This window comes from Ptychodera flava, chromosome 14 (assembly GCF_041260155.1).
Source record: "Ptychodera flava strain L36383 chromosome 14, AS_Pfla_20210202, whole genome shotgun sequence".
Lineage (NCBI taxonomy): Eukaryota > Metazoa > Hemichordata > Enteropneusta > Ptychoderidae > Ptychodera > Ptychodera flava.
In genome coordinates, this window is record NC_091941.1 from 1,573,483 (window position 1) to 1,600,181 (window position 26,699).

Consider the following 26,699-nt stretch of genomic DNA (forward strand, 5'->3'; position numbering starts at 1 on the left):
AACTCTTTCACTCTGGTGAACTTGTCAGGTCAATGACCCTAAGTGAACCAATGGCAATTCCACGTGCAGACAATTGTTTGTTTGTTGGATGTTTTCATTTTTTTCTGTTTTTGCTATGCCTGAATTTGTTTTCAATGTCAGCTGAAACTTTATGTAGATTAGTTCACTGTCAGGCGGATTGCGTTGGTTACCCAGGAAAATATCCCGGAAGGAATAGAGCCCGAATTTGATTTTTCCTATATGCAGCCATGCTTGTTTAACTTAAAGCGCAGTGGTCGTCGCGCTGCGCGTGCGTGATTTTTTGTTGATAAACATAAATTTTTGTAAACATAAGTCTTCTCAACTTCAATAGGAGTGAGATGGGAGCAGTCCCCCACTTTGTTAAGGCCTTTGTAAGACTCAACATCATGCAATAGTAAAATATTAAGATCGGAAACGAACTTCAGTGGTGTATTTCTATCCTATCTATAAACTCATGTAGAGCTACGAACATTGGGACACTACACTCAGCACATTATGTCGCTGAGTTTACTGCACGCAGACACACTGAACAAAAAGGTTTGATCGCGCGATCACGCTGGTTGTACACATGCTATGTACAGTACAGTGAAAATACATAACTAAAATGATCAACATTGCCTATATATGTAGACCAGCAACAAGCACAATGCCTAACACAAAATTACACTCAAGACCATGATCGGCAAGCCAGAGCAGGACACGTGAGATGTTGTTGGGAGACGGTCACCGCGTTGACGTACACGGATATAGAGAATCCGGTCCCACAACGTACCGGCCCGCTACGACTTGGCCCACAACCAACTGTTGATCATCATGTCTTACTTCTCCTAGTATTACGTGGTAAGAAATAGTAAAATGACAGGAAACAATAAACAAAACGAGCGGGTTTTCGCGGCATTTGGCAGGGAAATTGCACGACTACACCGTGCATAGACGTATCGAGAGATCCTGTGCCCCGGTCCTGTGCACGGTCATGGCAGTGATCCAACCGCTAGCTGGTGTAGGCCTACCGGTGCTGGGCAAACTTCGTTGTTGTACCTCCTGATTGCCGGGTAGGTCTGAATCCTCTTTCAAGTGAGATAACCCCCACATAACAAGAAGACCTATGAAAGGTCCTTCGCTTGACTTGATACCTGTACTCAGAATTCTCGTTTGCACCCCAAAACGGGGTAAACTTTGTATTGAGTTGGATTCTCCACAGCCGAGTGTAGCGCGTCATATACCCGGTTTGACACGGACGTTCATACAGACCATGGAACGGAACAGATGCAGAGATGCTTCTTGCTGCAGCGGGCATTGCTCTGCGAGCTGTAGATTTCTGTAGTTTGGGTTGTTGTCTTTGTACTCCTGTCGGGCCTCTTGAAATGAAAGCTCTCGTCCTTGCTAGCGATGTCGAAAACTAGAGCCCGGTCGTTGATAGTCTGTTGGCGTATACATGCGTACGTCTAGCTCTATGGCTCGAGCGATAACAGTAGCCGAGCCCCATTCAACTGATTCAAGAAAATCATGAGCAAATGTGATCTCAATCCAGCGTGCAATCATTGTTCAATATTCAGCAGATATTTAACTTACATTAATTGACCTTTTATTGCGTGTTACATTTGGATAGTTGGTATCCTTGTGACAGATCAGTCGCCATTTTAACAGCGGCAATATCGCAAACATTACAATCAACCCGTACATGTGCGGCGTTCTTCGATTTGTTTACAACAGAGGGGGACCCCTTAGGAGGATGCGCAGCGCGACGACCACTGCGCTTTAAGTTTAAGATGTGAAAGATACGTGATAAAAACAGTTTGTTTACTCCTTTGCATGTGTATTAAAAATGATGTGAGGAGATAGTTTCAGAAAATGCTGTCCCGTCAAGGAAGCAGAGTAATGTACTCGGCCATGGGGGGGCTTTTTTGTGCAGTCCGACCAAAAAATGTCCGCTGGAGCACCCAAAGTTTTCAAAAGCTGCAGAATGTTCAGGTGAATTCTCTTGAAATTCAAATAAATAAACTCGCTTTGAAGTTCAAGCTTTGATTCAAGCATGTAATTGACCTATTCTCAACATACAGTCTACCAGAAGGTTAATTATTGGGTAAAAAGCCTCCAAAGGCAAGAGAACTTTAAGGTAGTATGCTTCTCAGTGAAAGACTTAGACTTTAAAATTTGCTCTAACTTTCGTCTTGGAATATTCCGACAATTCTCTTTCAAAATCAAAACAAATATTGGGGTCATCATGAAAATTTTGGTACTAGAGATACAACTTACCCAAGCTTTACCGATATTTTAAATTCAACCTGGTCGCCAACTCTATGGAGAAAAATATAATTATCAATTTTCGAAAAACAAAGACGGTTAAAAGTTTTTATACACAAGATCTTTAAAATGAACTCCCGTAAATGGTAAATCAAAAAAGAATTGAAAAGGTTTGAGAGTCCGAATAACTATCGGCGAGGCGCATTTTACTCTAATCCAATCAAAATAAGTAAGAGTATTACATACTTCATAAAAGATATTTAGTTGCTAAACTGTTGTGCATCGGCTCCATATTTTCCCTCAAAATAAGAACAAGAAACAGCAAAGCATATCCTGCTTTGAACTCTTTCACTGCAGTGAACTTGCCAATTCAATGATCCTACGTGACCACATGTCAATTTCCAGTGCAGACAATTGTTTGTTTGTTGGTTTGTTTGATTTTTTTTTGCAATGTCTAAACTTGGAACTTGGAGATTAGTTCACTGTCAGGCGGAATGCTTTGGTTACCCAGGAAGAAAGCCTGTAAGGAAAGTAGTACCTGAGTTTGATTATTCCTACTTGCAGCCAAGCTTGTTAAGCTCCAGATTAAGATGTGAGAGATACGTGATTAAAAAAGTTTTTAACTCCTACGGATGTGTAAAATCAGGCGAGGAGATAGCTTCTGAAAATGCTGTCCCCTCAAGAAAACTGTCGAGTACAGGGCCATGGTGGGCGTTTTTGCGTAGCCCGATTTAAAAAAAAGGTCCGCCGGACAACCCACTGTTTCTAAAAGCGGCTGAATGTTTCCGTTTTTTTCATTATATTTCTTACTTTCAGAATATCCACAGATGCCAATATTCTTTGTTTTGGATTAAATAATTTAAATTACATTTCACGATCTCAACACATGACTAAAACCTTTCCATGTGACAGGTGCAATATGTGTGACTTCTAGAATGATTTGTACTAACAACTTTTTCATGTGACTAGTAGAATGATTGGTACTGATAACTTTTCCAAGTGACTGGTGCAAGTTACAGGTTGGATGATCGGTAGAATGGTGGATACTGATTCAAGTTTAAGAGTTGTCTTTGACTACAGATAGTTATAATTTCGTATAGTACATGTATTGAATACAAAGCAAAGGTTGCAATTTTAGGTTCCACCAAACTGAAATACCTGAGTGTTAGGTTTCATTAATCTTCCAAAGTACTGGTATATCTTTGCTCAAACGTTATGAACATTGACAGCTTTTGGGAATATGCCATTTTTCACATGTCAACATGTATTGGCTAACTGTAGTGCAAGTCACAGTGGCTATTGAGAATAGGCCAAACCCGGAATTCGAATCGACCACGGTACAAACAAAGCCATGTGCGCAAACGCGCGTAGACGTACGTGTATTTCCATATGCGTTGGTGCACATGTTGGTTTGTTTGTACAGGCATCACGTGATTATTTGGGCGTACTGAGTCTGTAGAACGCATCGCGTCCTTTTTATTCCGGAGTAGAACCATTGCTCAATGACACTAAACCATATGTGATGTTGCACTTTGTCCAAACTCTTATAGGATGTCCTGTAGAGTTCTTTTGAGAGCAGAAAAAAAGTTTATTGAAGGTGTGGATTTGAACAAGAGATGAAGGCATTATTTCACACAATTTCATCCCTGTATAATTTTTGGATATTGATTCAGTAAAATAATGTCGCACACATACATGAAGAAGGGAAGAAAATTTTTTATTTTTAATAATTTTGTAAATTTTTCAGCATTTTCATTCAGAGTAGCCAGCCAACCTAATGTAACATAATTTTTACCTGATCAAAAAGGATTAACTTAAAGGATTAAGTTGGTCAAATCCATCTTGTGTACAATGCACATTTTGCTTTCATTTTGGTAATGACACAAGACACTATCTTTCGTTGGTGTAATGAATTAACAAAAACTGATATCCATGGCAGAGCTGTTCACATGTCTAATGAAAACAAAATTGATCTCCATGGTGGTAGGTATTCACTTGTCTTGTCTCTCCTTTTCTGACTCGTATCTCATCTTACTTATATTCTCCAAGTCTTTGAGGGATACAGTGGCTGAGCCTCTTCTGGCTGGTTTTGCCTGCAACAGACCAGATGAAAAAAGTCTCTGCATTTCATAACCAAAATAACAGACCCTTGCTTTGATGCCGTATTAGCATGTGATAACAACCTTACAGGATAGTCACCTGGGTCCTGAAGGGTTAGATTTACAGTGCTTTAAACATGAACCTACTCGCAGTAAACCTTCAGTTTTCTGTTCACTTACTCCTTTACCGTCCATTTTATCCCCCTTCAATTGTTTTGGGAAAAATGAGTTCACAAATCAGTTTTTCATTTTTTACAAGCATTAGGGGGTAAAATTTTCAATGTAATGCATCAAAGATATATTTCCTTTGTTTAAAATCTTCGGTATTGATGCTCAAAGACAGGAATTGCTAAACACATTCAAAGTATGTGCCTTTAGGTGGCACCCAGTTGAACCATACGGTTGGACAAACTGCACACTACCGGTACTTCATGTTCAGAATCGAATCAAAGTTACTGGTTCTTTGTCTTTGTTTTCAAGTTCAGAAAAACACAGATGATCTAAGAAGTCTCGTAAACTAAAGTTTTCAGTATCATTGCACAAGAAAAAATATCACTCCTTTAAGATGAAAATAGCGTCAATGACACTTTGCTCACATTTGATTACACATGGCAAGCCAGAATGATTGTATACACGATATTTAACACGCTTCTATATACCTTAGCTTGTGATATTCATAGTGAAGTGCATTTGAACAAATTTTGATGCACCGTCCATTGAAGTATGAAATGGTTGGCAACTTGCAACTGTTGATCACATACACTTACACAATACCATGCATCATCATAACTAGTGATAAAATCAGCCATACCAAACTAAAGGAGTCCCTTCATAGTGTAATGCATAAAATTAATGTAGACAATATTTGATCTGTCTACGGTCTATGGTTGCACTATCAAAGACTAAGGTAAGATGTAATAATGGGCATTCCTCACCTTCCACTGTTAATGAAGCTGCCACACCTACATGATAATGGTATGTCTGAAACTGCCACCAAGTTAAACAAGCATTGCAGTGTCAACGACAAATGGGGAAATTTCCAAACACAAACATGTAGCAAGAAACCTGAAGCATCAGATATGTACATCTGTTTTAAAGCTATTCTAACCAAATTTCAAAGCATCAAACCAGGGATTTGTATAGAAGCAATTACTTGACTTACACAGACAAACAATTTCATAAATATACAAGATGACAATGAAAATCCTTTCAAACCAAAGTTAGAACATTTTTTAAACACAAAATTTTCATATTTACATTCACAGTTGTAAGAGTTGGTAACTAATAACCTGACCTTGTTGGATTAAGCAGCAAAGTTTACTGACTACAGTGTTTCATCTAGGCTGCACGATTGCGCGATTCCCCCTCTTTGGTGTGCTGCGCGCCGCCAATTGCACGTAGAAGGGGCAACGCATCGCACACTGCACTGAGCTGGCTGGAATGGCTGCTGTCATGGGTGTAACTTTGATGCATTTGACCCGTTCAGGCATTGTATAGTGTAGCAAGAACATTTACGTGGAAGGGACTAATTTTAATTCGATTTTGATACTTTTTGAACTGCTTCAATAAAATGCTGTTGAAACAATACCACGAATAAATTTCCGTACGCTAATTTTGCATATGAAAGCCTATCAGCCAGTTGAGAGTTACGTTCACAAAAGTTCATTGCCCTAGCCCAATAAGGTTTCTGTGTCACATCATCTCTGTACGATTGAGAAAAGGAGACAAACTGAAGTTTTTGTGCATCATATGAATGTCCATAACACTCTGAAAATAATTCTGATAGCAAAATTGACACGAAAAATTGGACTTTACTGTCACAGAAACGTGGTCAGTGCAGACTGCACAAGCATTGAAGCAAGCTGTGGTGTCAATGGGCCCGGTTTTTGAATCCAGTGAACAGACACTGACTCATTTTTTGGGGCAAATAAACCCTAAAAGCACATTATTTTTTTCATAAGCTACAAAACTTTCTTTTATAACTACAATAGTTTTTTTTCTTGGTTTGTGTAGTGCAGACAGTTCAGTGAAAAATGAAAAATCCTTGGAGGTACAGTGGGAATGGCTGGCTGTTGTTAATTTTGATGTTTGAATGTACATTAAGCCCTTTGAAAGCAGACTTACAGAATATGTGTAAACAAACATACAGAATATTAACGCATGAAGGAATATGTTACAATTTTTTAGGGATATTAATGCTTATATACGAATATTAATGAGCTGTCCGCCAAATTTGGAAGCCCTATACATTCACAACAGTGATACCCAAATTTGTTGACTTTTGAAAAAATCTTATAGAGGATGGTCTTTGCAGCCAGCAGCTTGGATTGTGTAAGCAAGTGATTTATGGCTTGTAGTATGTATATCACAAGTGACATCACTGCAACATTAAAACTTATATATAAGATGTCATTAAATGTTTCAGTTAAATCCCCCCGAAAATTTTAAATTCCCCCTCAAACATTCCAATCGAGGGGGACCAATCCCCCCTGGTAAAGTATCATAGATGAAACACTAACTATACAGATGACACTTATTATGAATGTACTTATGTTATCCTACACCTTGAAAATGAAAGACTGTTGTTTGCAAGATCTGTACACCATAACTTCTTTTAGATTCACTTATAGCAACTTCCACACAACACTTTTTGTACAATATGGTATGTTAGCTGCCTTGCTAAGACAATATGTTTATTGAGATTTTCACCAAGTTTTCACTTTTGTTGCTCATTAGCATTTTTAGTAATGCTGACTTCATTTGAACAAATACTAATTTGCAGTTGAGCATGTACGTGTATCTTCCACAAATACACAGGTAAAATGTGCAGCAATTCTCAATCTTTTGCAATTGGACTAGGGATTTCACGAATGTCATATTTGGCTTTTTTAAAACAATAAAACATGCTAAACGTGGTACCCCAAAACTTCTTTTAAAAATAACATATAGATAGCTCCATGCTAATTTATTTGTAAAACAGTTCGTCAGCTGCACTGCAGTGTCAGCTGCCTTCCAATTCACTCATCATATTCACTTCTACAAATTTCATTGATATTTTGATATATGGTAATCAAATGATCCTTAGAACTTAAAATCCAAATTTGATACCTGGTATCTGACATTTGACTCTCAAAAACAAGACTTTTGACAAAAAATCGGTAAAAATGCAAAAATACATATATATACAAATTTTATGCTTTTCAATCAAAATATCGCATACATTGTTCCTCCTATCATACGTACCAAATAATAAAGTAATCACTCTCTTATCAATATAACTTGCAGATTATGAAAAATTTTTTTTTCTTATTCTTTTATCAACGCCTACAAGATTCTATTTGATTATAGATAACCATCGAAACATTCCAAAGCTGGCCACATTTAACATGGAAATTATTCAGTTATGAGCTCAACAAACTTTGTCTACAGAAAGACTGGCAAATAGATGGACATACAGACAGACTGACATACACAGACTGGCTGTGATGACATTGGCTCCTTTGTGTGCTTTGGCCCATGGACAGTGATAAAGATATAACAAACAGCTGGATGTAATGCTAAAAAAGTTATATATACAGGCACTCAGGGTGAATATTATACATCAATTTGATTAGTTTCTTGTCCTCTTTCTACTTATGTGATAATTTTTAAGATAATCAACCCGCAAGGCAGTTATGTGTTGACAAATACAGGCAAACAGCTACCTTTTCTTGATTTTCATGAACAACAGATAACCTTGACTGAAATGCTTAACATGCAACCAATGTTTATATTTTGCTCATACACCAGATACATGGAGAGATTTCAACATACAACCATTAACTCAGAAACCCTACAGGGAAAAGTAAACATTGTTTTCTTCCAGTGCAACTGGTGCATCCACTTTTGGAATAACTTCCCAAGGGTGATGGCACTGAGATCAACTTAAGAATTTTAACTGTGGTTAACTTGACTATTCCTTTCAAATCCTGACCTGACTTGGAATCTTCAACTGAGATACAGTGCATCGTGAAATGTGTGCACAAAGACATGGGGTGGACCATTTGATATTCTGGGAGGGGGGGTCTGAAGTTTGGCGAGGTAGCATTATTTTCTACCTGATCCACTGTACAGTATTTTTTCCACTCTTCCACCTTTTCTTTTAGTCAAGCCTTTTCTGGCAGATTTATTTTTCACTGACATTTGCTTGGAATCTTTAATCTTCCAGATCCCCCCATCAGGATATCAAATGGTCCACCCTTTGGTATCAACAATGTTTACATAAAGAGATACATGGACAGGAAGTGTATGAGCTATTGACAACCTTGATACTCTCAAACATTGAAAACATTTTGTAATATACACAAAACCAAACCTGCTAAAATCACCTTCAGTTGTGCTTTCTAATGATTCTTTTACTGCATTTTAACACCAAATACAGTTTACCATATGAAATGCTCACTAAATCACCACATTATGTATTCTTAGTTCCTGTAGGTATAAAATCGCCAAAAATCAGAAAATCTTTTCACAAAATAATATTTATTAATTTTGTTCAGATCAACACAACCTGAAAAAGTTATGGAATCAATACAGTGGACTATTTCTGTAAGTTTTTTCCGTCAAAAATTAGGAAGTTTCACAAAAATAGGAAATTGAAGATATTTCTCTGAAAATTTATAACAAGCGACCTGGCAGCTGACAGAGCTCCTTTGTGTTATGTAAAGAATAACTTTTTGTGACATGTGTTGATGGAGGAAATCTTTGACAGCCCACTTCAGGTCAGCCAGACCAAAATCGCAAAAATAGCTGCAAAAATATGTAATTGAAGAAGCTACAATTTGAACATATTAAATGCAGATCATCCATAGGAATATTTCTACTCAATATCAAAGCTTTTAAAAAGTAGATTTTGTGAAACAAATTTTTTGACCAAAATGGGAAAAATTGCCCCAAAAATACAAAATTGCAGATTTCATCCTGGTTTCAATACATCATATTAAGATAAACCTTACCGGTAGGAACCTGTATACAAAACATCAAAGCTATCAAATGAGTAGTTTTTGAGAAATACAATTGTTGACCAAAACTGACAAAAATTGCCCCAAAAATACAAAATTGCAAATTTCATAAGAATTTGAATACATAACATTTTGATCAACCTTATGAACCTGTATACCGTATATCAAAGGTATCAGATGAATAGTTTTTGAAGAAAAAAATTTTTGACCAATAATTGGGAAAATTGCAAAATACAAATACAAAATATTCACTACAATTTTTACAAACATAAGTGAGGTCATCCCGAGGAACATGGATACCAACTTTCAAAGCAATCTGACAAGCTGTTTCAGAGAAAATGATACTTTGACTAAAAACTGAAAAAATCCCCAAAAATACAAACACGCAAATTTCATCCACAGTTGTACACATCTAATTTAGAATACCTAAAGGAACGTACATACCTAGTTTCAACCAAATCTGATCAATGGTTACTGAGTTATAGCAGTTTGCAGGATTTTTCCTTTTTTTTACCTCATTTGCATAATTTTGACACTGACATGTTCATTTGAACAAATTCACATCTCCACCCCTGGATGCACCTGTACACCAAATACTAAGACAGTAGCTGCTGCCGTTTAGGAACTTTTGATCTGGACGGACTAACAGATATACATACATACATACATACATACCGGTACATACATACACACAGACGACATGTAAATGAGATGCAAATGAAAAGATTCACCTTATACGATAAGCTCTCTTTGGTATACCAAATGAGAGCTAAAAAATGAAAACTAAAAATTGTGATTACCTGCTGGAATATATCTGTGAGTTTGGTCATGAGTGAATTTTTGACTTGATATGTGAAAGTGAGAGTTGAGAAAAGGTGCCAACAAAACTGAGATTTTTTCTTAAAGCTCCATAAGCTGTATCTTTTGGCTATCTTTTCAGAACTTTAGTTTTATGGTTTCCTTACACTATCTGCATTGAATCCCTAAACTGTAATTTAATGCCAAGTATTTAGCATATCAACACAACCTATATGAGTACAGTCATCGTTGATGACACAGTCCCCACTTGTTAATGGGTACTTTGATTACAGGTCCTCAGAGAGGATAGAGTCCTCTTCATCAGGTCTGTGATAAAAATACTTTTGAATGAATTCGCTTGATACATGTCTGAGTTGTAGTTCAGGACATGAAAAAATCGTAATAAAATGGCCACACGGTGGCCATATTGGATCGTATCACAAAACAAATAAATGTGCATGTGTATGACATAGGTTAATGTCCTTGTAGCAAATTTGATTAAATTGGTTGAGATATGCCTGAGTTATGGCTTGTACATGAAAAAATCATAACAAAATGGCCGCACAGCAGCCATATTGGATGGTATCACAACAAATTAATGTGCATATGTATGACAGTGGTCAATCTCCTTGTATCAACTTTGAATAAATTCGCTTGATACATGTCTGAGTTATGGTTCTGGACATGAAAAAATCGTAATAAAATGGTCACACGGCGGCCATATTGGATCATATCACAAAACAAATCAATGTGCATGTGCATGACATAGGTCAATGTCCTTGTACCAAGTTTGAATAAAATCGGTTGAGTTACGCCTGAGTTATGGCTCTGTACATGAAAAAATCATAACAAAATGGCCGCACCGCGGCCATATTGGATCGTATCACAAAACAAATTAATGTGCATACCTATGACATAGGTCAATGTCCTTGTACCAACTTTGAATAAAATCAGTTGAAACATGCCTAAGTTATGGCTCTGTACATGAAAAAATCGTAATAAAATGGCCGCCTGGCAGCCATATTGGATCGTATCACAAAACAAATCGACGTGCATCTGTATGACATATGAATTAATCCTTGTACCAAGTTTGAATGAAATCGCTCCAGGCATCTCTGAGATATCTGCGTGAACGGACGGACGGACGCATGCACGCACGCACGCACACACGCACGCACGGACGCACGCACGCACGGACATGACCAAACCAATAAGTTCCCCCGGACGGTGTCCGTGGGGACTAATAATCTCCATTGTTATTGTTGAAAATTGTATTCAAGTCCGGACTAGAATTTATTTGTAAACAATAAACAATTATCACTACACACATACAAGCTATGTTCACGAAAAGAATACTAGAAATTTTAGCATGACAAACGGATTAGGGTCAGACAGGGTAGTTGATATACAGACGCAAAATACTGAAAAACTTGCCACAAATTACAGCTTATGTCCCTTTAAAACTCAAAAGGAATTCCATAAGTATCAAGTGATAATAACCCAAAATTTGGGAGGATCTATTAGAGGACGACACAGATCTCTGCATGAAATTTTGTAATAAACAGACACGTCATTTTTGAATAATATGCAACACATTGTCTGCACATAAATATACCAAACACACACATGCACACATACAGATAGACCAACAGAGACTGATGATAGCATTTGCTTAAATATACCCAGACTATATATTGTAGCTTGTAACTTTGAGAGGAGGGGTAAGTTTTCTCTGTCGTATATAATTTGTCATTCACCTAATAATCTTGGACTTATTTTAAGGAAGTGACTGCCTATGTGCAAAATACCATAAACAGATATCACTCACTTCCACTGCCACCAAAGTAGTCCGGTTGTCGATGAAGTACAATTTCATTGTTAGCTGATGGATACAAACTCCAATTCTTGACACTGCCAGATAAACAAAGTTGATGATGATATAATTTTTTCTCCCTTTAATGAGAGACAAGATACTCTGACAATGGTCTGATCATTCCATTCATATACCAGTGTGATACATACCTGAGAAACATGTGGTTTCCACCCAATCATATACAAGATTTGAAAAGTAGCTGGAACAGAACCATCCTCATTTCCATACATATCTGTATCGATAATGATCAATAAATTATCATAAGTGCTTTTGTAATGACTTCTGAAGCTGATGTTTAAATTTCAAAGTGTAGCTTTCATGATATTGAGTACAATCACTGTCCTGATAGAATTTCAAAGTGTAGCTTTCATGGTACATAGTAAAATCACTGTCCTGATAGAATTTCAAAGTGTAGCTTTCATGGTACAAAGTACAATCACTGTCCTGATAGAATTTCAAAGTGTAGCTTTCATGGTACATAGTAAAATCACTGTCCTGATAGAATTTCAAAGTGTAGCTTTCATGGTATTAAGTACAATCACTGTCCTGATAGAATTTCAAAGTGTAGCTTTCATGGTACATAGTAAAATCACTGTCCTGATAGAATTTCAAAGTGTAGCTTTCATGGTACATAGTAAAATCACTGTCCTGATAGAATTTCAAAGTGTAGCTTTCATGGTACATAGTACAATCACTGTCCTGATAGAATTTCAAAGTGTAGCTTTCATGGTACATAGTACAATCACTGTCCTGATAGAATTTCAAAGTGTAGCTTTCATGGTACATAGTAAAATCACTGTCCTGATAGAATTTCAAAGTGTAGCTTTCATGGTACTAAGTACAATCACTGTCCTGATAGAATTTCAAAGTGTAGCTTTCATGGTACTAAGTACAATCACTGTCCTGATAGAATTTCAAAGTGTAGCTTTCATGGTACAAGTACAATCACTGTCCTGATAGAATTTCAAAGTGTAGCTTTCATGGTACATAGTACAATCACTGTCCTGATAGAATTTCAAAGTGTAGCTTTCATGGTACATAGTACAATCACTGTCCTGATAGAATTTCAAAGTGTAGCTTTCATGGTACATAGTACAATCACTGTCCTGATAGAATTTCAAAGTGTAGCTTTCATGGTACATAGTAAAATCACTGTCCTGATAGAATTTCAAAGTGTAGCTTTCATGGTACATAGTAAAATCACTGTCCTGATAGAATTTCAAAGTGTAGCTTTCATGGTACATAGTACAATCACTGTCCTGATAGAATTTCAAAGTGTAGCTTTCATGGTACTAAGTACAATCACTGTCCTGATAGAATTTCAAAGTGTAGCTTTCATGGTACTAAGTACAATCACTGTCCTGATAGAATTTCAAAGTGTAGCTTTCATGGTACTAAGTACAATCATTGTCCTGATAGAATTTAAAAGTGTAGCTTTCATGGTACTAAGTACAATCACTGTCCTGATAGAATTTCAAAGTGTAGCTTTCATGGTACATAGTACAATCATTGTCCTGATAGAATTTCAAAGTGTAGCTTTCATGGTACTAAGTACAATCATTGTCCTGATAGAATTTCAAAGTGTAGCTTTCATGGTACTAAGTACAATCATTGTCCTGATAGAATTTCAAAGTGTAGCTTTCATGGTACTAAGTACAATCATTGTCCTGATAGAATTTCAAAGTGTAGCTTTCATGGTTCTAAGTACAATCATTATCCTGATGTTTAAATTTCAAAGTGTAGCTTTCATGGTTCTAAGTACAATCACTGTCCTGATAGAATTTCAAAGTGTAGCTTTCATGGTACTAAGGGAGCGTTCAGTTTTTACGGCCTGGGGGGGGGGGGGGCGGCAAAATCTTGTCGCCGGTGTTCAAAAAATATAGACCCCCCTGCATTTTTTGTGAAAAAATGATGACCCCCCCCTTTGGTAGACGAAAAAAATTGATGACCCCCCCCCCCTGAAAAATAACCAAAACCCATATGTCAAATTTACCCGCATGGTTTGGATTTGAACTCCGGTACGCGGCGCACTTTATTCGATGCCAGCTAGTGCACAAACTTCTCAGCCACATCCATTGAAATGTCTGTTAATTAGGACGACTGTAAGGCAATTTTTAAACTTCATTTCCATAGACAACTCATGTCCATGGACATTGTATAAAGTAAACTTTATCGGAGTGGTTCGCCAAAGGCAGCCCTCCGGTTAAGAGGGTCATGGGCCATTACCTAAAGTCAACTTTATTCTAGTGGGCCACCAAAGGTGGCACGCCGGTAAAGAGGTCGATCATGGCTATTGCATAAAGTAGACTTTACTGGACAGGGCCGCTGAAGGCGCGCGGCCATTACCATTATTCAGTGCGTGATCCCAGGGGTCCCTCAAAAATGTTTCTAATACAAGCCGCGGCTTCAATTGGGAATTTTACGGTAAGATTGCCGTGGGGTATTACATAAAGTCAATTTATTGTAGTGGGCCGCCGGAGGCGGCCCGCCGGTAAAGAGGGTCAATCATGGCCATTGCATGAAGTAAACCTAATTGGAGTGGGCCACCAAAGGCATCTGCCCGTTAAGAGGGTCATGGGTAATACATAATGTATATTTATTGTAGTGGGCCGCCGAAGGCGGCCCGCCGGTAAAGAGGGTCGATCATGGCCATGGCATAAAGTGAACTTTATTGTTGGTATTATGTTTTTGAAATGTGGTGACCCCCCCCTTTCCTACCAGTGAAAAAGCGATGACCCCCCTTTGCGGATTCCAAAATTATGATGACCCCCCCCTGGATTTTGCCGGCCCCCCCCCCCGGCCGTAAAAACTGAACGGTACCTAAGTACAATCACTGTCCTGATAGAATTTCAAAGTGTAGCTTTCATGGTACTAAGTACAATCACTGTCCTGATAGAATTTCAAAGTGTAGCTTTCATGGTACTAAGTACAATCATTGTCCTGATAGAATTTCAAAGTGTAGCTTTCATGGTACTAAGTACAATCACTGTCCTGATAGAATTTCAAAGTGTAGCTTTCATGGTACTAAGTACAATCACTGTCCTGATAGAATTTCAAAGTGTAGCTTTCATGGTACTAAGTACAATCACTGTCCTGATAGAATTTCAAAGTGTAGCTTTCATGGTACTAAGTACAATCACTGTCCTGATGGATGAGCAAATACTGCAATGATGCATATGGAGTGCACTTGCTGCCATACAAGTCATAGATAAATTTTATCAACCTGTCAACAAATCTTAATGGGATCATCCCAAGTAACTTGTTAACCAACTGTCAAGGGGTCTGGGATTGTTCACTAAATCTTTTAAACCACCGGTGACCTAGAAAGTCATCTAGTGGCTGGAATACATGTTCATGTAGCTTTGAAGCAAAGTTTTTACACCCAAAAGGTGGGCAACAATGAAGAAAATATGAATTTTTCTAGTGTTGACTAATTTAACATACATGTTTCAGAAAAGTCATCACAATCTGACTAGGAAAAAGATAAATCAGTGCTAGCTAGACATTTATAATCAAATGTAAAGACAATTACAAAGCTGTTCCATTGATTGTTTTGAAATGGAAATTAATCAATATCATCAAATTTACCGGTATAAGTTAGACAAAAGGAAAAACTGATGACACTGCCAAATGGCAGCTAAAAGTGGAGAAATTAAAGGACTTATTCTATGCTGCAGGTTTAAATTACCTACTGGTATCTTGGCTAAGACTACTGGTAGTGAACAGACAGTAAACATTTGTTTGAACAATTATTGACAGCTGTGAATGATCTCAAGGCTTACCTTGGTAAATGGCCGCTGCTGCCATCATTGTATTCCTGTGTAGAAGTAGTTTGCGTGACCATGATGCATTGCTTTCAGCCATACCTTGGAGGTCAAACATAACTTCAAATAGTGTGGGATAGTTGACAGTGATTTCATCGATATCCTGAAATAAACTGAAACTTCTTTTAGAGTGATGTCTTTCTTAATGGTGTATTTTGATGGCTTTTCCATTCTTGCAGTTACAGTAAAAATGCAAATTATCAAAATATATCATAGCTTAATGAACATACCTGAAAATTCATGAAAACTTGCCCCATGAAAATTTCAAGGTTTACATTATGGTCAGGTCATTCTGATGGACTGACTGGCATGCTATGCATGGCCTTTAAAACCTTTAGTAGTTTGGCTAATCAGCACAAATATCCCTGACTTTTCAAGGACATTTATGCAAATAAGTAGAACACCTTAAACACTGACATATGCAGTGTTCTGATACCATTACATATTTAATATCAATAGAATTCATTTCCAATTGACCAGTCTTGTATTGTTTTGCCTGGTACTGTAGCAGGTTTGATGCACTCTGGACTGTGTGGAATTAGAACAGCTGGATTGATCTATGATTGACTAAGAAATGATGTGAAGTTGACTATTTCCATAAAGTACTGGTATCATGAAGTATACGAAGATTTTACACTTGTTGATTCAAAATACTACAAGACTAGATTCAAGATCACAAAAACTAACAGTTGTAGTACCAAGTATTGTTCCTTAAATAATCACTTGATAATAAGGTGCACTGTCCTATTGCCATCTTGTTTTGCAATGTCAGTGGGTAATGAAGACTGCCTAAGGGGCTGTGAATAATTAAAACACATGCACAGTAAACTCAATTTCTGTTTTTAGGGGGAGGCGGTTTGGCTGTATTTTGATTACCGTGCGCAAAAATCGCACGTTTTGATATAGCAATATCTTGCTACATGTTTTTATGAATCGCAAAGTATCACTATATTGTTTGATGTGTACCAGGCCAGTGTGGCACCAGCATTGTTTTGATATACATGTGGTTCTATGCACGCTTAAAATAATGTAACAATCATTTTAGATACACTGTTTCAATTCATTTTATTCTGATGCTGGTTGTGTTATTGTCGAGTCGCGTCAAAAAAGGAAGAGTTGCAGGTGATTCATCAGGTCACAAAGATTTGGTGTACCGCATTGTTACAATTTGTTGCAATTTCATAGCGACATTATAACTGATTGTAGACATGCTGATACAGGATGAAGCTTGGTTGGATTTTCGCACTTCCAAACTTTCCTTTAGGGGAGGGGGAGGGCGGGTTGAGGCCACACACAATTAGTTGCATTTACAGAGCGTGTGCTTTAATTATCCATGACCCTTTATGCTTGTATCAGGAAAATAGAAAATAACTCACTGCTTGCCCATCACAGGTAAAGTTTTGGATGGCCAGTAAAAGTTTATACAGTATTACCTGTCTGATTTGTGTGTGAACATTATTTCCAATTTTTGATTTGCTGAGATCAGAGGAGAAGGGGTCTACAGAGTATATATAGTTCACAAGACATAATTATTAGGACAGGTACCAATACCGATATGTTCTTGCTAAAGATGCCTGCACATATCGTTGGTTGAAATTTTCCATGAATTTCCTACACTGGTCTTGTTGGATCATAAAATGGTGAAATTTACATGCACATGAATTCGATCATACATTGTTGGTGTGCAGCTTTTGAACAACAACATGTCACCATGTCAGAGTAATTGCTTCGTGGAGAGAGCCAACCAAGTATTTATGGCAATCCCATATTTATGTATGGCAATGGCAATCCCATATGTGACTCCTTCAACTCTTTCTGCAGCAACTGAAAAACATAAATACTTTATACAGGAATCAATTATAACCATACACTCACCACAGTTAGCATGTTAAAACCTGCTCTGGTTAAAAGATTACCAATGTCCCTCACATCTGTGAAGGGAGATATATGAGGTGCAAATCCCTGGACAAGTGAGAGAAAACCATGTAATTAATGATTATTAAATGTAGAAAGCTGTAAAGGTTTCAAACGATTGGAAAAATTGTGCACAAATTTTCAAAACTGACAAATGAATTCTAACACAAATATTGAATCAAATTCTTATCTATATTCAATATATCTATCTATCTATATATATATATATATATTTAAGCAATAACCCCCGCCGCAGGAGGGTATACACGAGATTTTGGTACAATGCGCGACATATAGCACGAGCCGATAGGCGAGTGCTATATGGAGCGAATTGTACCAAAATCGAGTGTATACCCGACTGCGAAGGGGGTTATTGCTATTATATTATATCAACTTGCGTGTATTTGTTGTCTTACTTGGGTATTTTCATAACTCTAAGCCCCAAATGCAGAAAACGGACGTCTGAGAGATCGAACGTCGGAAATTCTGCGCCCGAGACCGAGCATTTTTATAAGGATTCCGCTCAGGCACAAGGTATCCTACGATAAATACGCATTACGTCCATATCGACATTCATTTTATTCGCATGCAACACGAACGACACTTGTCAAAATACCTGCAGCACTCACAGAGAAAATGGGTCAAGAGTTCAAATCAAAAGAAAAAAGTAACAATTTTTTTCGTAAATTTACATAAGAACAATAAGCTTAGTCCTGGCTTTTTTGGCATACTAAAAATAGATTTGACTCATTCTGTACCGCATACCGTCGCGACATTCAGTGTTGGCACAGTGAAGTTACAGGATCTATTTTTGATGGATAATTTGGACGTTAATTGTACCAGAAAACAAGCAGTTTTAAAATAATCCAGACTTGCTATGACTGCAACTGTGATGAACAGTTGTGCAGATACTGAGTGTGTTGCCCGATGCAGGGAGAGCTGGACGCTGACACTGCTCGTTGCATTTGGATTTGATGTCAAATATCGTCGCAGTCGCCAGGAGTCATCCCATTGTTATTTTGAACTTCTTGGTCTACGTCGTTAGGACATCCCGATCTGTTATAGCCCAAACTTTGGTAAATAATATCTGACATACCGTTACTGTGAGGAAGTGTCAATTTATTTGTGTATGAACGAATACTATCTTCATTTTAAAGAGCGGTACTATAGGATATATCGCGTCTCGACTCCCGCAAAGTGCACGGTGCGCTGTCGCCCTAATATTTGTGTGCATCATACCCCAAACGTGCTGCTTCAGAGATGTCTTTCATCATCGATCCCAACTTATTTACACCAAAAGGTGAGTTAAAGACCCACACTTTATCTGTGTATCAAAATTCGGTCTTCAGTCTTTGAAACAAAGTGGTTCGGTCTTTCTCGAGGGTCTATGGTTTAGATAGTACGTTCAAATGCACCGACCGAGCAGTTGTCGAAAATGCTGGTTTAGGGGCCCGTTTTAGCACTGCTAGCAGTGCTAAAACAGTATTTTAGCATCGGTGGAATGAGCTCTCGTCCAATCAGAATGGCGCATGGTAGCATGATATAATATAAATATATATATATATATATATATGCATATATATATGCACAATATATTTCAATGACCAGGTAACTTTTAGTGTTTTTTGTTCTATATCACCTGCAATTTTGCAATCTGCTTCCAGCAAGTTGAGATACCAAATAATTGGCTTGCTGACACTGACCTTGTATACACATTAGGTGTACCGGTACTGTTATTGTTGATAAATGAATTTTTGTCACATAGGCATTCATCAAGTTATGACAATACAAGCCTCATATATACATACCGGTATATTTGGATACATGTCAGTGATACTTCAACATGCTTTCAGTATACATTATGTATAAGAAATGTGAGGTTGGTACACATTAACCCTTTGAGTGCTGTAATTTTTCCCACCAAAATTTCAGTGCAATATTTTACCAATTTTTATGAATTTTTCTGTAATTTTTTTGATAATTTTGGATGAATGGACATTACATTTCATTTGCTACAGTTTTTCACCAAAATTTTGGCAAAAATCTGAAAAAAAATCGAGTGGGGCACATTTTATAAAGGTGACAAAAATTGACTTTGGCGCTCAAAGGGTTAAAAATAATCTAAAAGAGTGGATTATGTTGAGAGTTACAGGGTCCAATTCAAAAGTTTATGAAATTGACAGTGGATATCTAGTAACACAAGACTTCAATCAGTTACTTACATTCTAGATTTCAGAATAATTCATCAGTTTTAAATGACAAGATATTACCTAAGCTATATTGGATTACTAAAATCCAAAAGAATCCCTATAAACAGTGTTTCATTGCTGGTTCCAGCAACTGTGCAACCATATGTCTTATCGTGTGACTATTTGATAGTTTTACCCGCCTACTCTCGGATTTTACAAGAACTAGAGTCTAGAAGAGCTGGAGTCGATTTTATCGTCGTTTTCCCTCGTCATGTCTTTGGTTTCAAGAAGGTTCACTAGACCGGCAATTTTCGCGCAGAGGTGCTTCAGTCAGGTGCAAGTGCCCATAACCACAAGAAAGCCAATGTCAAGGAATTTCCTATTGTCTCGTCGACGGGCCCCCGTGACTCTAACATCGTCACTAAAAGCTGGCATAAACCTTATGAATCGCCTGATCAGAAACAGACCTCGTGGATCAAAGGGTGGAAAGAATCGACGCCATGCAATTCAACCAGTAATTTCTCAATATCATTCAAAAACATCAGTCAGAGGCCGAGGAGTGAATACAAATAACTTGATTGTAGTAAGCAAAGTACGATTCAGGAACAGGTGAGGAACTTGTCGTTCTGTTTGTGGAATGCCAGGTCACTCAACAACAAAATACCAGCTGTATGTTCTATTATTCACGAGAAGCTGACTGATATCTTTGTGGTAACGGAATCTTGGTTGAGTGACTCAAAACAGTAATTGACTATGAATGAACTTCGCTCGTCGTTGATTGGTTATAACATCTATAACCGTCCTCGTGCATCCCGTAAAGGTGGTGGAGTGGCCGTAATTGTGCGGAAAAATCTATCCACCAATGTTTCAACAAAAACTAGTTTCTTATCTTTTGAATCAATGGATTTACGTATTCAAGTCCAGTCTGAAATGATCCACATGATTGTTATTTATCGTCCACCAACTTCAAGGAAAAATTGTTCCACATCCGGAGTATTTTTCAGTGAATTCACATCGTTGTTGGAATGCGGTGTCGTTTCGCCTGGAAAATTGCTCATTCTTGGTGATTTCAACTTTCATATGGAAGATGATACTGATCGCGATGTCATCAAGTTCAAAGAACTTTTAGTATCATTTGACCTCGTCCAACATGTAAGTGGCCCGACTCATGAGAAAGGTCACACACTAGATCTCGTAATATCGCAGTCATCACAAAATCTCGTCAAGGACTTGGAATCGCACTGTCTCCTGCCATCTGATCACAGTTCCATCCACTTTGTGTCTAATTTGACCAGGCCTCGCACCAGGAAGATCAAAGCAGTTAGTCGGAAGATATCTAGTATTGACTCTGATCAAGTGATGTCATGTATGGGTGACAATCCTTTGTCTTTATTGAAAGGCGCGTCTGTGGATATGCTGGTCCAAAATTACAATATCACTTTGTCCAGGGTATTTAACAGTGTCGCCCCAGCAACAACGAAAGTTGTCAATGACAAGCCGCGTGCACCTTGGTTTTGTGATGCAATACGTGATCATCGAAAGGAAGTCAGAAAATTAGAACGTTCCTGGAAGGCAAATCCCCTAGAGATTAATAAACAAATCTTCCACGCGAAACTCTCTGCCCACAATCGTATCGTCAACAACGCCAGATCCGCCTACTATCGTTCAAAGATAGAAAAATCCGATCAACGAAGGTTATTCTCTGTTATCGATGATATCATTGGTGAGAAATCATCATCTGCCCGGATTCTGCCACACCATTGTAACCCCCAGGCTCTGGCTGAAAAGTTTTCGGACTTTTTCTGTGAAAAAGTGATGAAGCTCAGAGAGCGATTGGATTCTACGACCGGAGTACAAGTGTTTAATGACTGTGGTCCACCACTTGATAAATTCATGTGTGTTTCAGAGCAATATGTTTCTAAGTTAATCACATCAATGAATTCCAAATCTTGTAAACTTGACCCAATCCCGACTTCCCTGCTGAAAATATGCCTTCCATTGGTATCATCACGTATTAATGACATAGTAAATGAGTCATGGTGTTTTTCCACAGTGTCTTAAACATGCCATAGTTAGACCTTTGCTGAAGAAGTTTGGATTGGATAAAGATCAATTGAAAAACTATCGCCCTGTATCAAATACTCCATTCATTGGCAAAGTCATTGAAAAAATCATAGTAGAACAATTACACCGTCATTTAGCATCGTCTCAGCTGTATTGTAAATTTCAATCTGCTTACCGCAAATTCCACAGCACAGAAACGGCTTTGGTAAAAGTACAAAATGACGTCATGCATACTTTTGATAGTCATTCAGAAGTGATTCTCGTTCTTTTAGATTTGAGTACTGCATTTGATACCATTGACCATGAATTCTTTTAAAAAGGCTAGAGACTCGTTTTGGCATTAAGGGACAAGCACTGGATTGGTTTGCATCATACCTAAAAGGAAGGACTCAGAGTGTAATGGTGAATGATATCGCTTCTGAACCACGTGAACTTTTATATGGAGTCCCACAAGGCAGTGTCTTAGGGCCCTTACTATTTACACTTTATTGTGCACCCCTTGAGAACATACTGGAAAAACACTCGATAAGATTCATGCTGTATGCTGATGACACACAAGTTTATTTCACTTGTAAGCGGGCTGATCATTCAAAATTACAGATTGAAACCTGTGTGGACGAGATCCGTGAATGGATGGCCGTTAATAAACTTGTTTTAAATGATAATAAGATAGAATAATTCACTTTCATTCGAAATTCAGACCTCATACACCTCTACCTGGACTACGTGTCGGAACAGATCTAATTACACCTTCATCCGTTGTCAGAGACCTTTGGTTTTATTTTGACAGTGTTTTTTTTAGCTCATAATCAAGTTATGCAAGTTTGTAAGTCAGCCTCGTTTGTTTTAAATCGCATAGGTCGTATCCGTAACGTCTTGGATAGCAAAACTACTGAAAGAATAATCCACGCCTTCATAACATCACGCCTAGACTACTGTAATAGCATGTACATTCATCTACCTGATTATCTCATTAACCGGTTACAACACATACAGAACTCAGCTGCTCGCTTGGTTACTCGTACTAGAAAACACAAAAACATCAGACCTGTTCTTCAAGAGTTACACTGGCTTCCTGTTATCCATCGAATTGATTTCAAAGTTCTTATGCTTACATACAAATGTCTCCATGGCCAAGCTCCAACTTATTTGTCAGATCTTCTCATTGTTATCAAGCCTAGTAGACTAACACGTTCTGCAAATGCTACAAAACTTGTCGAACCTCGCTATAATCAGGAGCATTATGGAAAGCGCGCTTTTTCGGTAGCTGCTCCCAGGCTGTGGAATTCCCTTGATGTTTCTATTCGAAACGCACCTTCCCTGTATTCTTTTAAAACACAACTTAAAACCCATCTCTTTAGGAAGGCATACAGGGTACAATAATTATATTTCTCACAGTGAGTTTTTTATCTAACTCCATTAGTGTTTTCCAATTGTGTTTTTTAAAGTTGAACCTTTTAGCGTATACAATTTTGATATTTTACCAGATTGCATAGGTTTTACATTAGCTCGTGTGTGTGTGTGTGTGTGTGTGTGTGTGCGTGTGTGTACGTGTTTGTTTATGGATGCTTGTTTGTAATGTTACTTATTTTTTTTATGACAACTTTAATGTACTTTCTTTTTATCTATAAGTGTTGTAAAGCGCATTGAGATTTTATACTATTATGTAATGCGCTATAGAAGAATTAAATATTATTATTATTATTATATGCTTGTCAAAACTTTTGACCAGCGTTTTGTCAAGTGATAAATCTGGTCTGGTGTGTGCTATTGTGACACAGTTTGTGAAACTAGTGTGATCAATCAAATGTGGATATTAAAGAGTTCTAAAGAATTATTCCATCTTTTACAAACTGAAAAAAAATGTACAATTTAAGCCAGACATTTAATTTTTCAACATTGTACATGTACCGGTACATACCGGTAACCATCCCACAAAACAAAGTTAAGGAAGGACTATCATCTGTAGTGAGGTAAGCCTTCCTTTACAAGAATGGTAGTTGCAAGTATTAATACACTGTCATCAAGCACAACCTGGGATATTCTAGCAACAGCAGTGATGCAAAGCACAAATAGTGATGGTGATATAATTAAAATGCTAGATTTCCTAAATTGATGACACATTTATCAAATTTGCTGTTATGAAATTAAGGCAAACTATAGGCATACCTATGGCCACAAACTGTGCACCACTACTTGCAGATTTATACTTGTGTTCCAATGAGGCTGACTTCATCCAGTCACTTCACAAATTAGGATGTAAAAAGATTGCCAAGCATTTAAAAAATATTCATAGAATGATCTCATAAGGTTAAACAATCCTGGTATGTCCATGAAATCATATAAACGTCATCTATCCAGAGGACTTACAGAGGAAAGAAACAAATGAAAGTTTGGACTCCGCACCATACCTAGACATACTATGACTGACAATCAATAGCAGTACACTGGATGTTAAACAGCAGCAATTTCTTTATTACAAGTAGAACTGGCCATGTAAGTCCTTGTGCTACAGTGTGTGTGAGAATTTGTGATGGAGGCTGTGATTATAGTGCCCATGATTTGAAGCTATGGGTGAATTGCTTGAGGCAGAAATATAGGGCACTCAAGGATGGGTTGCTTAGGGAGACTATACTATGCCTACCTAACCATGTCATGCATAATGGACAATAGCAGCATGCTAAGTGTGAGATCTGACCATTAGTGCACAGGAATAAGTTTTAGATTGCTATCGTTAAACTGGCTGAGGCTGTGTGCCATGTGCAGAGGAGGAGCTGATAGGTTGAGAGAAATTGGAGGGAACATGTATACAAGTGAATTGGCAAAAAGCCGAAGAGAACAGTGTGGCAAATTAATAAAACATATCTGTGTCAAAAACACAGATTATACATCACAGACTGCTGATACATTCACTATTTTGTGCATTTTTCATATTTTTTAATTCAAATTTAACTGTACGGATTCTACAGTTGAATTTTTGCTTACTCTATTTGATTTTGATTCAATGATGATATTTTTCCTGTTTTTCAATGGCTTGTCCTTCAAGTCAAGTTGTGAATGATATTAACCTACACATCTGTCAAACTAACAACACAGAACTAATTTTAATCACGAACACTATGTTTTGAGTCAATTATATCATTAACCTTTCATTGCAGTTTTAGGGGAGTTTTATAAAAGTTGGTAAAAGTGAGTTTTCCCAAGTCGAAAGCTCAATACGCTGAAAACACTGGTAATATGTATATTTAATGAACTTTACAAAATCACTAGTATGCTAATTGACGATAAAGTTATATCATGCCAGTGCAAGACATTTTGCATTTTTGCATCAGCTAATTTATAATTTGCATATTTAATGACATATAAGCTTGAAGGACTTGACCAAAGGCAATTACACTTGCTGTGTAAAGTGGTGATACAATGACAGAGGTCACAGAAATTCAGTAGTTTCAACTAATTTGGATACTCAATTTTTCAATTAATCAACCATGGATATTGTTCACGACGTTGATCAAATAATGTCAGTGAAGTTGCAAACTTGTGGCAAAGGTTTAAATTTTCAGACCACTGCGATATATACTGAAACATGGGAGCATTTTAAATTCATATCTGGTTATTGCAACTGTATTTAATCAAACTCATGAACATTTACGAAGAAATATTTGTAGAAATACTTGAGTGAATAAATCAATTTAGTTGCACTGTCATCAGTTCATGTTCACATAACTTCTTGAATATTGCTGGTCAAATTATAATAAATAATAAATGAAAAATTTATATAGTGCCATATATCCAAAAAAACTGCCCATAGGCGCTTTACAAAAACAACAAAGTCTTTACATGTATGATTTGTAAGCTTTAGTGTATAAATAAGTTTTCAGTTCTTTTTTAAAACTCTCAATTGACGGAGACTCTTTAAGTTGCTGCGGAAGACAATTCCATAGCCTTGGTGCTATACAGCAAAATGCGCGATCTCCAAAAGTTTTAGAAGTGCATCTAGGAACGACCAACAGATATTTATTTCCAGATCGGAGATGTCGATTGGGTTGGTAGATGCTTAACAGGTCACTAATGTATGACGGAGAATTACCGTGTAAGGCACGGAAAGTAAGCAGTAAAATTTTGTATTCAATCCGCTGACAGACTGGTAACCAGTGCAGCTTGGCTAAAGCACTGGTAATGTGGTCAAATTTCCTGGTTTTTGTAATAAGACGGGCTGCAGTGTTTTGAACAAGCTGCAGTTTACTCAAATTAGTCTGGCTGATGCCGTAAAGGAGACTGTTTCCATAATCGATCCGAGATGTCACCAGTGTGTGGACAAGATATTTAGCAGTGTCCTCTGTAAGGTACTTTCTGATATGACTAATACTTCTGATGTGAAAATAGGCTGTTTTACAGGTTTCTGTAATGTGGCGATCCATGTTCATGAGACGATCAAATTGAACTCCAAGATTTCTGGCTGTTGCAGTTGGTATAATAGTACAACCATTAATTTGAATACTCGGAAATTTGAAAAGGGAAAGTTTAGGTCGTGATCCAAAACACAGCAGTTCAGTCTTATTAGAGTTTAGCTTCAGGAAATTAGAAGTCATCCATCTGTGTATTTCAGAAATTGTGTCCTCCATGTGATAGATGCTCTTGTGAGAGTCTCTTACTTTGAAACTTAAATACAA

The 26,699-nt window shown here is 37.5% G+C and overlaps 1 protein-coding gene across 2 annotated transcripts in view; it reads right to left on the reverse strand.

Annotated features, from left to right (window-relative positions):
• Positions 1-3,961: 3,961 nt before the first annotated feature.
• The window catches only part of LOC139148940 (arginine-hydroxylase NDUFAF5, mitochondrial-like), a 35,870-nt gene continuing 13,132 nt past the window's right edge, over positions 3,962-26,699 (reverse strand). For both annotated transcript variants that reach the window (XM_070720404.1, XM_070720403.1), the window contains exons 8-11: positions 17,735-17,821; positions 15,818-15,962; positions 12,185-12,267; positions 3,962-4,358 (exon numbers count right to left, since the gene is read on the reverse strand). In XM_070720404.1, coding sequence (XP_070576505.1) covers positions 4,257-4,358; positions 12,185-12,267; positions 15,818-15,962; positions 17,735-17,821 — 417 coding nt within the window. In that variant the 3' untranslated portion in view covers positions 3,962-4,256. The remainder of the gene's footprint in view (positions 4,359-12,184; positions 12,268-15,817; positions 15,963-17,734; positions 17,822-26,699) is intronic.